The 14,654-nt window shown below is 36.2% G+C and overlaps 2 protein-coding genes across 2 annotated transcripts in view; one reads left to right on the plus strand and one right to left on the minus strand.

Annotated features, from left to right (window-relative positions):
* Positions 1–2,371: 2,371 nt before the first annotated feature.
* Positions 2,372–4,008, plus strand: hes6 (hes family bHLH transcription factor 6). The gene is made up of 4 exons (XM_051130048.1): positions 2,372–2,600; positions 2,686–2,772; positions 2,868–2,949; positions 3,061–4,008. The coding sequence occupies exons 1-4, from the start codon at positions 2,538–2,540 to the stop codon at positions 3,507–3,509; spliced, it is 681 nt and encodes a 226-aa protein (XP_050986005.1). The 5' UTR covers positions 2,372–2,537; the 3' UTR covers positions 3,510–4,008.
* Positions 4,009–7,489: 3,481 nt separating this feature from the next.
* The window catches only part of per2 (period circadian clock 2), a 41,293-nt gene continuing 34,128 nt past the window's right edge, over positions 7,490–14,654 (minus strand). The window contains 6 exon segments of the mRNA XM_051126626.1: positions 7,490–8,815; positions 9,937–10,087; positions 11,469–11,679; positions 12,000–12,177; positions 13,665–14,523; positions 14,525–14,588. Of these exon segments, the coding sequence (XP_050982583.1) occupies positions 8,651–8,815; positions 9,937–10,087; positions 11,469–11,679; positions 12,000–12,177; positions 13,665–14,523; positions 14,525–14,588 (1,628 nt within the window). The 3' untranslated portion in view covers positions 7,490–8,650.

Raw genomic sequence — 14,654 nt, forward strand, 5'->3', positions numbered from 1 at the left:
TTAGATTCAAATTATTATGTTTTGCATTATTACGCATTGATGTACTAATATTTAATGACATTACTGGTGCATAGTTAAGATATAAATCTAATCTAATAATAATTAGCATAATAGTGATAGTGAGGAATCTTAATGTGCCAGGTTCATTTATGAAATTAGCAACCTTGAAAGATTCTCTCGCCATGAATGTGATTTTACATTAAGAGAAAAATAAAATTGTGTTACATACACAGATTTGAAATCATTTTTAAATTAAAGTAATGCTTGGAATAAAAAAGAAAATTATCCCATGGGATTTTTCTAAATCAGCCGTTCATGTCCGCCTGCTTCCATCTTGGGCTTTTATTGTGGAATTTTTTCCCACAAATGGACGTGCATTCCGGTTCTATTTTAGCCGTTTACGGTGCTCTACTACGCGTTCTGATTTGCATCAGACTGCCGGAAGTCAATAAATAACTTGAGACTGATTAATGCTTTTTATGGCTCTGATGCAGGTTACAATTTATAAATTGTAATCTACAAACTGTGCAAATGAACTATAATCAAGTATTTTCAGGTTATGAAACAAAATCATTTTGAATTTCGTGTTTTATCATATCACTGTGGGATTATTGATTTAAAAGAGTGATTTAGTAACATTTAAAGGGATTCTACTGAGACTTTACTTTTTTACTTAATAAATAAAATAGACAAAACTGTATAGGCTACATGGCAACCAATATATCAAATGTAATATAAAATATATTTAATAAATGTAATAATGCAAATGTAACTCATTTACTTTCTTTTATAAACTGAAACAGTGCGAATCATTATCTGACGTAACAGCCTTTGTACATATTATGAATGTAAATATGATTTTTGACTTAAATGTGCAATTTGTTTTTCAGTGCATGGATGTTAAATTTCAAATATGCGTTCCTTTTCACGTTGAGCATTACATTCACATGTACCTTCATAGATGGCCACATAATAAATCACTGATGATGTCCCACATCCGCACACTGGTAAAGTAGGACGCGCCGCAGAAATTGGATCAACCCCGGACTAATGGAAAAGAAGCCGTGCGTGTGAACTGAATTCCAGTAGAGGGCGCACTTAAGTTCCGTTCAAGAGAAAAACGTTCTGTGATTGTCATATTGGGGGGGAAACATTATACTATTATGCAATGCATAGCTTCTAGCTATTCAGATTATGTCTTTTCCATTTATTTAGACGATCTGATTTTTATCCTCTTGGTAAAATCGTGGGTTCAGACAATCAATTGGAGTTTATATCGCTAACATCTGTCAGTCTCAAAATAGGTGACAGATGAAGTTTCTTGAGAGAATAACTTGCTTGTACAAATTACTTTAATTTGCTTTATTAATAATAAATACCACTGATATGAATGAAGTTTCCTTGTTGTCTTCTTAGTTTTGAACTCTCTATTTTTAAGTATTAATCAGTTGGTTTCAAGCAAAAACCTGCAGTGAAATTAATTTGAAGAAAATTGAGCTGAATAACTATAATATCTATTAACTAAATAGCTGTTTTCTGTTTGAATATATTTTAAAATGTAATTTATTCCTGTGAATTTTTAGCATCATTACTCCAGAAATCATCATTCCTCCAGAAATCATTCTAATATTATGATTTGCTGCTCAGAAAAAAATTATTATTATTATGTTGAAAACAGCCGAGTACATATTTTTCAGGTTTTCTTTTCATGTTTCAAGCAATTGTCTGAGATAGAAATCTTTTGTAACCTTATAAACGTCCTCATCATCACTTTTGATCAATTTATAGCACCCCTGCTGAATGAAAGTATTAATTTCTATTAATTCTAGAAATGTTATAGATTTCTAAAAATATAATGTTACAAAAGCTTATTATTTCAGATAAATGCTGATCATTGGATTTTTCTATTCATTAAAGAATCCGGAAAAAAACGTACTCAGCTGTTTAAATATTGATAATAATAAATGTTTCTTGAACGGCATATTAGAATGATTTCTGAAAGATCATGTGACATTGAAGACTGGAGTAATGATGCCAAATTGTATCTTTGATCACAGGAATAAATTAAATTTTAAAATATATTCAAACAGAGCGCAGTTATTTTAAACAGGAAAAATATTTTACAATATTTCTGCTTTTGCTGTATTGTGGATCAAATAAATACAGGCTTGGTGAGCAGAAGAGACCTCTTTAAAAAAACATTACAAATCTTACTGTTCAAAAAGTTTTGACTGGTAGGAAAGATAGTAGTGTAGGTACTCAGTATAGCTGAATTTTATTCACTAAACTGTGTCTGGTCCATCTACAGGTTCACAGGGCGGGTTGGTTTACAGTGCCCAGACAAAGGCAAGGCTGTTGATTGGTTACCAGTCGGTCCATTCACATGTAAATCAGCCCTCATAAATGTCCCCCTTCAATCGCCCACTTTGCACAGTATATGTAGTGCTTGTTAGCACAGACTTTTGTCTCGAACTGAACCCGCCGACCATCTGCCCCCCATTCAGACGTCCTCTCAGCGGTCTCTAAACTGCAGCAATATGGCCCCTGCGTCCCGCAGCAACAGACACGAGGAGGACTATTACGGCATAAAAGACAGAAAGGTACGCAGCACGTCTTTTTAATCACACAAGCAAAAGTTTATCGACGTTTTCCACGAGTTAAACGCATTTCTCTCTCCCTCTTCAGACGAGGAAACCGCTGGTGGAGAAAAAGAGACGCGCCCGCATCAATGAAAGTTTACAGGAGCTGAGGCTACTGCTAGCTGACCCGGATGTAAGTTTATTTAGATCTTCTCAAAGCCTCTGTATCCAGCACTAACATACAGCGCAAAAGAGAGTCTTAACGTCGGTATTTATTTCATTTTTTAGGCGCAGATAAAAATGGAGAATGCTGAGGTGTTGGAAATGACCGTGAAACGCGTGGAAAGTATCCTGCAAAACAAAGCGAAGGGTAAGAAGAGCTGTTAACAAGTTTCACACAGGCCTGCATTAAAAAAAAAAACACACACCCCGAGTCGACTGTATTTAGGTCGTGACGTCACCCCGCTTTTCTCCTCCGCAGAAGCTGACAGTGTGAACCGCGAAGCTAACGAGCGGTTCGCCGCGGGCTACATCCAGTGCATGCATGAGGTGCACACCTTCGTGTCAAGCTGTCCGGGAATCGACGCGACCATCGCCGCCGACCTGCTGAACCACCTCCTGGAGTGCATGCCTCTGAACGACGAGGATCGCTTTCAGGACATCCTGTCAGATCTCATGTCAGACTCTAGCAATTGTGGCACTTGGCCTGGCGAGGCGACGTACGCCGCGTTGTCGCCCGGAGGCAGGAGCGTGGCCAGTAGCGGCTCCTCAGCCTTGTCCCCGGCCCCCTCCACAACCTCCAGTGACGACCTTTGCTCTGACCTGGATGACACGGATACGGAGCACAGCCGAATCTCGGCGGACGCCAGGGAACAAGCACCAAGCGTGCCAACCATGTATCTCTCCAAGTCCATGTGGAGACCTTGGTAGATGCTTCTGGAGATCCCAGTTGATTTACGAACAGTATATTCTTAGTTTAGAGCTATTAAAACATGCAATAGTCCAGGAGCACCTTTATGATAAGACCATGGACAGTTCTACATAGGAATAGGGCAGCTGCAAACGTTTTCTTGTCATTTGTCATCGACCTGTGGATACCCCTCAGAAGCTCTTCTTGGTGCAACAGTGTGCATTTCAATCCAGTTTCACACAAAAGTTCGTATTTTTATTTAATTGTTTTTGTATAAGCTAAGTTAAAACAACACTGTAAGGATAAATAATATTTCTAGGGAGTGTTTTCCCATCTCTAATTATTGTAGGCTAGGATGTAAATATTTCAATGTCGTGGCTGTAGATATAGATCTGTGGCATTTAAAAAAAGATGTATGTTATGATTACGATGAAGTAATTTTGAAAAAAATGTTAATGTCAGACGAAATGGACATTTAATGTGTTTTATATGTGATTTTAATAAAACATTTTGACTTCATCACTATAAGGAGTTTCATGTTTTGTTACCTTTTAAGCTTTACGCTAACGCGATTTCGTAGAATTTACAAAGAGCAGATGTTATGCCGTTTTTAGGCAGCTGCAATTGCTTTGATGAAATAACCGGAGTATGCAACATGCTTTATCACACCTCTATTATTTCTGAAAGTGTGAATGTCCGCTTTGGGTGTTTTGGCCTCTCAGACGTGTAAAACGTAACGCCTAATAAGACGGTTAACCACCAACGCAGACAATACGACTGACACAATAGGCGTCGTGTGGTGCTGAAGATCATGTCTGCTGTAGACTACGTGTTACTGGTCAAGTCTGTCATCAAAAATAGGTAAAGCAAAAATACATATCTGTAGATTTATTTAGTGATGACATTTTGGCAAAAACTACAAGTATTTTTGTACGGGACAGACTATAATACCTGCAGTCAATATTAATAAGTCCGTCAACTTCTCTCATGAATTCTCGTACGCTTGACCGATTAATATCGGTACGACTTTTCAGCCTGAGAACTATAGAAATGTCCATGAAAAATTAAGTTAATTTCAATGTCTTTTCCAGGGGGCTGAGGTCGTCAAATGAAGTCTAAATAACTTTCCTTAAAACTTACAAAAACGTATATAGGCCTAGCCTACTCCTACGTTGGAGTAACCACCAAAACGTAAAATTATATATAATTAGCTAACTAATAGTATTTTGTACGGGCCAGACCATAAAACCTGGAAATAACATTAATGGGCATGTAAATCCGTCAACTTCGCCTGTGATTTCCATTACGTTTGACAGATCGATAGCCTTCTGTAACGACTTTTCAGCCTGAAAAAAAAGATACTTACTATAGAAATGTCCATTAAAAATTGTTAATTTAAATGACTTTTCGAGGGGGTGGGCTGACGTGGTCAAACGAAGCCTAAATAACTTTTCATAAAATATACAAAAACATGCATCTACATCGCAAAGTATATCTCGGTTGAGTAAAACGGAGTAACCACCAAAAGGTAAGATTACTTGTATATAAATAGCGCACGATAAAGACTAACAAAAGTTACTCAGAGTTTGTTAAACAGACACTTGCAAAGTCGCTTTCCTTCGGTTTTAGGTCACGTTAACCTGAGGTTCCTTCGCCGGTTTCTGTTCAAATCAGACGTCGACCAAAAAGCAACGTCAGTAACATTGGTATTGCACTTCGGAAATTAGCATATCACAACCTTACCACAAAACCAGAGCCGTTGCACAAAACCATTTGGAGGTTCATTTTTAAATGTCTTAAAACAGTTGACGGTTATCGCAACTAACCGTCAAAAAGCCACTGAATGATTTCTGATTAAAGAATATCCTACTAGTCTGGGAAGTCTAAACAGATAACCAGAAGTTTTACGGTTCAATGTCTTAGTTTATATAAATAATTGGTTTTCCACAACCAGAGCGCGTTTGATGTAAATACGTATTAACTCTTTTAAATCCACATATACTGTTCGCAGACTGTTGACAGGTTGTATTACCACTGCTTTCATCGGATCGGGGCCGGATTTTCGGCGTCTAAAGGTTGTTGTCCTGGTAGGAGGCCTGAAGAAACCATTCACACCTTGTCCTCAAATTGGTGCAGGTGTGAAAGAGAGGAACTAGCGCGCCTTTCATGTGTGTAGAGGTACAAACCCCTGTCTGGCCGCGCGGTGAGTAGAATCACATCACATGAAGGGAAGTTGTGCGTCGGATGTGCCCTGTATAATAATAAAAAACTGCTGTAACGGTCGTCTGACTTTGAACATATGGCGCAGAAAGGGCCCCGCTGTTCCAACGGTCCGTTTGTGCAGGACTGGGTCGGACTGAAAGGACGTCTAATTATCAGCACAACAAAATACTAAAAATGGATATTTTATAGACAGAAATAAAAGTTCTCCGATTTACATTTTTTAATAAAAAATCAATTTATTTGTTAAAAAATCCAGAAAAAAATGTAATATTGTAAAATATTATTTCAATGTATGTGAATACATTTTAAAAAGTAATTTATTCCAGTGATGCAAGCTGAATTTTCAGCATCTTCACAGTCTTCAGTCTTTAGTGTCACAGGATCCTTCAGAAATCATTCTGTTGTGCTGATTTATTGTCAGTGTTGAAAACAGCGGTGCTGCTTATTAGTTGGATACTTTTCTGTATTCTTAATAAATAAAAAGTTAAAAGAACATGATTTATTTTAAAATAGAAATCTTTTTAATAATAAAAAAAATACCAGTTAAACATTTGTGGTCAGTACATCTTAATTCTCTCTCTTTTTTTTTTGAAAAACAAAACAAAACAAAACAAAAAACATAAATAAATAATAATAATAATAATAATAATACTTTTATTCACCAAGGATGTGAATAAAATTGATAGCAAAGACTTATATTGTTAGAAAGATTTCTGTTTTGATTAAATGGTGTTCTCTTTAACTTTTTATTCATCAAAGAATCCTGAGAAAAGAATAAGATTCCAATATATATATATACACACACACACACACACACACACACACACACACATATATATATACATATATATATATATATATATACATATATATATGTATGTATATATATATATATATATATATAAATCTAAAGGATAATGTGACACAAGACTAGTGAAAATTTAGCTTTGCATCACAGGAATAAATTATATTTTAAAATTCCTATTTTACATATTAAAATAGAAAATCATTATTTTAAACTGTAATAATATTTCATAATATTACTGTTTTTTCCCTGTATTTTTGATCAAGTAAATGCAGCCTTGATGAGCATATTCTCTAAAAAAACATTAAAAATCTTACTGATCCTAAACTTTTGAACAGCATTGTATATATACGGTCAACTTTATTTTAAGGCTATACAACTACGGCTATTTTCATGGCAAGATCTAAAAATTTTAAAGTACACACACACACATATATATATATATATATATATATAATAAAATAAAAACATTCATTGGAGAACTTTCTGTGTTGCCTAGTAAAAAGCAGTTTATCTAAATTTAATTGTATAGAATTTTATATACACTTTATTTAAAAAGCAGTATGTTCCAACAAAATATGCTTTATAGACTTTACAGACAGAGGGGTTTGACAGTCGACTTTAAATAAAATACAAGATTATTTCATGTGACTATTTGTACATAGCTGGTGTAAAAAGCTACATGATCAGGGCTTTTTATTCCAGTTTTAATTCCAATTTCATATAAATCATGATCAAAATACATGCAAACATGTTGGAAAATGTAGTGGTACACTGCAAGTAATCTCTGTTTGATTCTAACACATTTATTTTTTGCATTAAATGCAACAAAAGTGAAAGAAGAAATGCACATTTATTTTAAAATGCATAGGCATTTTAATGGTGATCTGAATGATTTACCAAAAAGTGGTTCACTTTATATAACCTCACATCAGTTTTGTCTGAAATATAATAAGAAATACACAAACAGGAGAAATTTCTAAAAAATAGACTTTAATTTAAATTCACTTCAGCATGAAGAAACATTGTATATTGACGAGTTTGAAAGTGACAGAATGCAAGCACATTTTTTTCACAACGTTGGCTAAACGTTTTCTCAACATTAAAAACTTAACGTCAAGTTGACCTCCACATTAGTGTTTTAGCTATTTTAAAAACACATACTTTTGAACCTGATACTGACATCTCATTCTGCCCACATGCCCCTAATAAGGTGCTTTGTGCTGTGGATTTATGGTAATTGTGGTCGTACAGCAGGTTTTCACAGGTTTAGGTAGAGACAGTGGGCGATATCGAGACTTCTGTCTGTGTAGATTCAATCTAGGGCTTATAAAAGAGGAAAAATTTAACACTGAGGTTCTACATTGCAACAGACCATCAGACAGCCAGTCTGAACAAGACAACAGCACCTAAACGGTTTAGCTTGAAATACTTTTCACATAAATTCACCTAATGCTACTAATGCAAGTAAAGAATTGCATTAAGCTGTCAACACATTCACTGTCTGATCAAATAAGCTGCAAGTGCTAAAGCAAAATGACGTGACCAAGTTATCGTGGTTTGTGCCAATTCTGCAGAGCACGCCCCATCTGTCCTAGTTTAATAAATAATACTTTAGCTCATAAACTACAAGTCCTCAGTGTTAAATTGTGAATTTAAAAGGATATCAGACACATATCCAACAAGACACCTATTAAACACCAGAAGAACTGTTTCAAGAGCCTATACGCCTATTTAGAAGAAAAAAATACATATAAAATAGTTTCTTTAAAAAATTCTAAAGAAGAAATAAATTAGTATGTGTATACCCACGTTAAGAGAAAAACTGTCAGGGAAACACTGAAAAGGAATTATTATTCCATAACGTTGAAATCTAACAGTAATGGTCATTGAACAGCACAGAGTCTGGCTTTAGAGACAGTTTAGACTGTCTGGAAATAATTCATTCTCCCACTCATTCTTGTATTTACACATCTGTACACATTCACTCCAACACATTCACACAAACGAGCAACAGAACGAGTCTTCATGAAAGTCTGAGGCCACGGCAGAAGCATTTGTTCGATGCTTAAATGTCCGCTTTGTCTGGTCAGACATGGTCTGTAGTGTTCCAGGTGGACAGAGGGGTTCAGTTTAGGTGATAGGACCCGGACAGCCATGTGTTTCTGAGTGTGTAGAGTCTTTGCTGCTATTGGCCAGAGGCGCTGTGACATCACTGCTTTCTGTTTCTCCCATGTGCAGATCTGGTGGATCCTCCTCTGTCAGGGTTTCACTGCTCTCTTCACAGCCAACACATGCCTGCAGATAAACAATGTTATCAGTCTACATGGAGTTTGCAAGCTAAAAAAAAAACCCTATTATACAATTAAAAACGTAAGGCTCGATTTTATACATTTGGAATATACTAGATAGTGAAATGTGGTCAAAGTTTTGACCACACTTTTTGACCAAAGACTATATATATAGATAGATATTAGTGCAGTCAAACTGATTAATCATGATTACTCGCATCCAAAGTAAAAGTTTGTGTTTACATAATATGTGTGTACTGTGTATATATGTTTATATGTATATGGGTCAAAGACGTTAAAATGTCCACATCAAAAGAAATTTACAAAAGTGATTTTATGTCGATAGAAAGCACATTAAATGTTAAATTAAGTTGTCAAAATTTGGTCGAAATAACACTGTCATTCAGTGTAACACAATATTTATGTAAAAAGTCAAACAATATGCTTATTCTGACTTGTACATATTAAAGTATATAAAAGAATACGGGAGCATATTACATTTTAATGCGTTTAAAGAGTAAAAAAACCTAGGATAGTGACAAATTTTAAAAATTTAGAATTACAACTAATTTGTATTGGGGTGAAAATCATATTTTAATGTGTCATAAATTGATTTTTGTTGTAAATATGCCTGCCAAGATTGTTACACTGAATGACATTTTAGTGGGTGTCTTCTGTAAATTTGGGAAAAATGTATGATTTTGCTCAGAAAAACAAAAACAAAAATGCAATTGAATTAAATCAGAAATTTTTTCCCTTTTTTTTTTTTTTTTTTGAAAAACAACAATAATTTAAAGCAGTATTACACTTATTGTTTTGATTTACATATACATATATATATATATTCTTTTTTTTTTCTCTATAAAACAAAACTCTTAAAACAACATTTATTTGAGATGGGGCTTTTATATATATATATATATATATATATATATATACAATAAAATTACATGGCCTCTATGTGGCCTTGATAAGCATAAGAGACTGTCAAAAAAAACAAATCTTACAGACCACAAATATTTAAATGGTAATGTTTTTATGCATCAAAATAGGGCCACAGTTTTTTACGTTTATTTCATTAAAAACTGACATCGATACACATCAGATAAAATATCAGTGTATACAGACCTTGACGTCGATGGCTTTGGGCAGCCCACCTCTTCTCATCCAGGGATGCACCTCTGCCAGCTCTCTCTTCTGGTCTTCCGTAAATCGCGGCTGACTTTTCTGCATCTGCCGCAACTTCTCCCTATCTTCCCTCAGAACCTTCTGGATGTCACTGCAAAAGGGAAAAGATATTTGTAATGTAACGTCAAGCCAGCATCCATGGTTATTTACATGGTGCAAATCTGGTCAAAATACAAGATTAAAGGAGTCATGAACCGAGAAACCAAAATTACCTTGATCTTTTGACATATAAGAGGTTATTGCACTATAAAAACAGCTTATATTGAAGTCAGTCTGTCAAAATGACAGCTTGTGGAATGTGCCACTCTATGATGCAATAGTGTGTCTAAACACCGCCTTTGCAGAAGAAGATCAACGCCTGCTACTACATCACTGCCTGTTTAGCCATGCCCTCCGATTTGACATCACTGCCTACTTAGCCACGCCCACCGATTTGCGCATGTAGTGTAAATAACGAGAGAGGCAAATGTAGGTGTATGCAGAAACCAAATAATAAAGATGGCTGTGCAGTGCCAAGTTGTGGAAAAACAGTCTTCCTGCAGTCTTCCTGCCTTCCTTCTGATCCCAACATTAGGAAAGAGTGGATGAACTTTATTTTGAAAGAAGTTCCAGATTGTGTCAGAAAGAACTTGGTTATTTGTTCACTTCATTTTACCGCAAATTCGCTTACAAACAAGGAACAATTCGACGTGGGATTTTCAAAAAGATTAAAACTAACAGAAAACACTGTACTGACTATATTAGTAATGTCGCAACACACAAGTGTGAGTAACGAGTAGTGTTTTTATTACGTGGTCACTATTGCTTTATCTGTTATTACAGATTGTTTATGTACTGAGTATTTATGTGTTTTGACCTTAATCACAGCAGCGTCCATCTATGAGGAATGCATGCTGTCAGAAACAGGAAACAGAAAACAGAAAATTGCCTATTACTTTTAAATTCAAAGTTTTTAAAAATTTTAATATATAAAAAGCTTGATAGCATTATAAGAACAGTAGAAAATAATTTAAAAAAAGGGAGTTCATGACCTCTTTAAAACCTATTAACCAATTTTCCCCTGAAACTGAATGTGGTTTAACTGGTTTGTCAATAATTTCGAAGGGCAAAACTGAAGAAAATGCAAACATACACACACACACATTAGAGCAGTTTACACAAACACATGTATATAGCGCCCCCTAATGGGCATTTCATTAACCTCCTGGTGTGTTTAAAAACTGTACAAATTTTGTGTTTTGGGTCCTTTTGAAATGTTGCATGCACATTCATGAGCCTAACTGAGAAATCTTCACAAATATTGAAGAAGAAGTAGTTAAACAGAGTATAGATTGTGGTTTACAACTGACATGACTAACGCTCTAAAGATGAAAGGAAGGAAGGGGGCGGGGCCTGTTTGGTTACTGGTAAGCGGGCATTACTAGTGGTAGAGTGGGGGGGGCGGTCTATTTCTGTTCTCTCTGCCCACTCACCGAGATGGTAACTGGTAAGACATCATAACATCTTCGTCCACGTTAGCCATGAGCAGCCACAGTGGGTCCTGCAGTACATACTTGATCAGGGTCTCACTCCCATCCAGCGCCAGCGCCCCAGAGCCCGAACCAGAGCCTTGCCCCTTGGCCTTATGGGATTTCTGGGAGGAATCCACACTGCCGAAGTAGTTACTGCTGTTGTTGCTGCTTCCTGAGGAAGTTTAAAACAAGAGCAGAAAGTATGATGAAGCGGGCCATTTGATCAGCACAGTTTTATAATGGAAAGCATAACAGAATACAACATCATTTAAGGAAGTGTGAAAAACATTTCTGGTAGATGTTGTTTATTGTGGGTTTAGAATATGAGGTTCTTCCTCTTTCTGAACTGCTCTGATGTGCTTAAGGATGTCAAAATATAATACTGTATTTTTACAGAAGTCTTCTATGCTCAAAGCTGCATTTATTTGATCAAAAATACAGTAAAATTTTCTTCATTTCGAATCACTTTTCATTAATTTGATTTAAACTCACCAGTTCTGCTGGCAGACCCGCCGCTCGCAGAGGTTCCACAACCGTTAGACCCGGAGCCCATGGAGCCGGAGGTAGCAGAGCCGGTGCCGGAGCGCGAATCCTCCGGGAGAATGTCCAGCAGGTCACTAGATGATGAGAACGCATCGCTGTGCTGACCGTCGACAGGTGACACTTCCTCCTAAAAATAACAAAAATATAGAACATAAAAAAACATTCATTTATTTTGTTATATTATTATATAAGTAACGAATACTGATTTCCAATACCAAACCACAATGTTAAAAAAAAGCATCTAAATCACTCTGAATCTGCTAAATGCTTTAAATTCACATGTAAGCCCCATGGCAACTTTTCAGTATTCTAAACAACTGCACAGTTGTTTAAGTGTTCATTTCTATCTCTAGAAATTTCAAAACATCCAAGAACGACATCCTGGTTCAACATAAAGAATATAAACTTTTAAGGTGTAGCATTATAAGAAAGTGAAGGTAATATTTTTAATATATTATTGATTTATTTATAAAATACATAACATCACATAATGTCAGGGAATCCTAAATAATATTACATGCTTAAAAACCTAACGTGAAGAATGCTGAATTCTAAGCAGCACTGTTTGTAGCATTGGAAAAGTGAAGAAGATGGTATTATAATTTATAATAATAATAATAATAATAATAATAATAATAATAATAATAATTATTATTATTACTTTTATTATTACCATTATTACTACTACTACTAATATTTTATTTAATTTCTAGAATATGTTATTACTATTATTTTCAGATTTAATAATAATAATAATAATAATAATAATAATAATAATAACAACAACAACAACAACAACAACAACAACAACAACAACAACAAATACAGAAGCAAGTGTGACAATTTCTTGTCAGGGGATCCTAAATAATTAAATAATCCTTTAAAAATGAATGCATTACTTTTGCAATAAAAATCAGCTGCATATTTGGCATAACATTTTCACATTTATTATTATTATTATTATTATTATTATTACTAATTATTAAAAAAAATACAGATATTACTTTTGCAATAAAAATCAGCTGCATGTTTGGTATAACATTTTCAAATTTATTATTATTATTTATTATAATTCTTAAAACAAAAACTGATATTACTTTTGCAATAAATATCAGCTGCATGTTTGGTATAACATTTTTGCATTAATTATTATTATTATTATTAACATATATATATTTTTTAAATTCAGATATTACTTTTGCAAAAAAAAAAAAAAAACAGCTGGATGTTTGGTATAACATTTTTAGATGTATTTATTATTATTATTATTATTATTATTATTTACTATACATTTTCAAATACAGATATTACTTTTGCAATAATAATCATGCTACAATTTGGCATGCTGAAAGTCTAATGCGACTGCACCAAGATGCAACTCTTACATTCGGACCGTCTTGATTAAAAAGGGGAATACTGCCACCTGTTGGTCAATACAAAGTTTTGCATTTGAATTTTTCTATTTTGTGTGTGTTGTTTAAATACTTTTAGACAAAATGAAAAAAATGAGAAGTGAGAAGTATTTAAAAAGGGCGCAATGGTCAAAAATGCACTGTAATATGATTGATTGTAATATGACACTTGTAAATCAAGAAAGAATGAAAGATTCCCAACCTGTGGCACACTCTTGTCAGTTTTAGCTTGCACGGTTGCACATCCTGCCTTCTCCACACTACTGTTACAGTTCGTTTGTGGTACAACAGATGGCGCCGTGCTCTCCTGTCTCTCAGCAGAGCGTTGAGTCTCCTCTAACTGCAGCAGGTTGAGCTGCAAAGGCGAGCTGCAGCGCGACTGGAACAAAGGCGGGGACGGCGGCCCGCCTCCACCTACGGAGTGAGGGGTGGGGCTTCGTGAAGGCTCCTCCCTCAGCTCAGGCTCGGCCGGTTTTGGGGGATCCTCGGGACACGCGAACGGAAACGGCTGTGGTGGGAATGGAGTCTGTGAGGTAAAGGGGTTCTGGGGAGTGAACTGAGTCTGTATAGTGAATGTGGACTGGGGAGGGAATGGTGCCTGTGCGGCAAAACTAGGTTGAGGTTGAAAGGTAGGCTGTGCTGGGAAGCTTCCCATCTTAGGGTAGAACGGCTGCCGTGGAGCGCCGCCCATCTGCGGGAACATGTAGTTAGGCAGTACCAGTGCCACCATGGGCGTTACCAGAGGAGCCGAATATGGCGTCTGGATGGGCTGCATGGGGATGCGTGGATCCTGGGTGCACTGATTCTCCCCGAAGCCTGACAGCGGAGCATCTACCGTGGGCTGCATGCCGCCGGCTCCCGGGTACATCTGCAGCGGGTATGCGGGCATCACAGCCGGATAGGCGATGGGGAAGGTGGATTGGGAAGTGTCCGAGGGAGACCAGGAGGTCTGGTTGAGGCCCTGCAGCTGAGGTCTAGGTGGAGGTCTACGACCTGAAGGAGTGCTGTCAGATGACTCGTTAGGCTTGATCCGCTTGGACTTGGTCTTCTTGTTGCGTCCGGCGGGTTCCAGTGGCCTCATGGGCACCGGTGCCACCCTGCTTACAAGAACGAGCAGCCGGAGCAGCTGCAGAGAAAGAAAAGAAACAATTATCAACTTAAATCATGCAAGGACTACTTTGATGCAATTGTG

Source organism: Labeo rohita, chromosome 2 (genome assembly GCF_022985175.1).
Source record: "Labeo rohita strain BAU-BD-2019 chromosome 2, IGBB_LRoh.1.0, whole genome shotgun sequence".
Classification (NCBI taxonomy): Eukaryota; Metazoa; Chordata; class Actinopteri; order Cypriniformes; family Cyprinidae; genus Labeo; species Labeo rohita.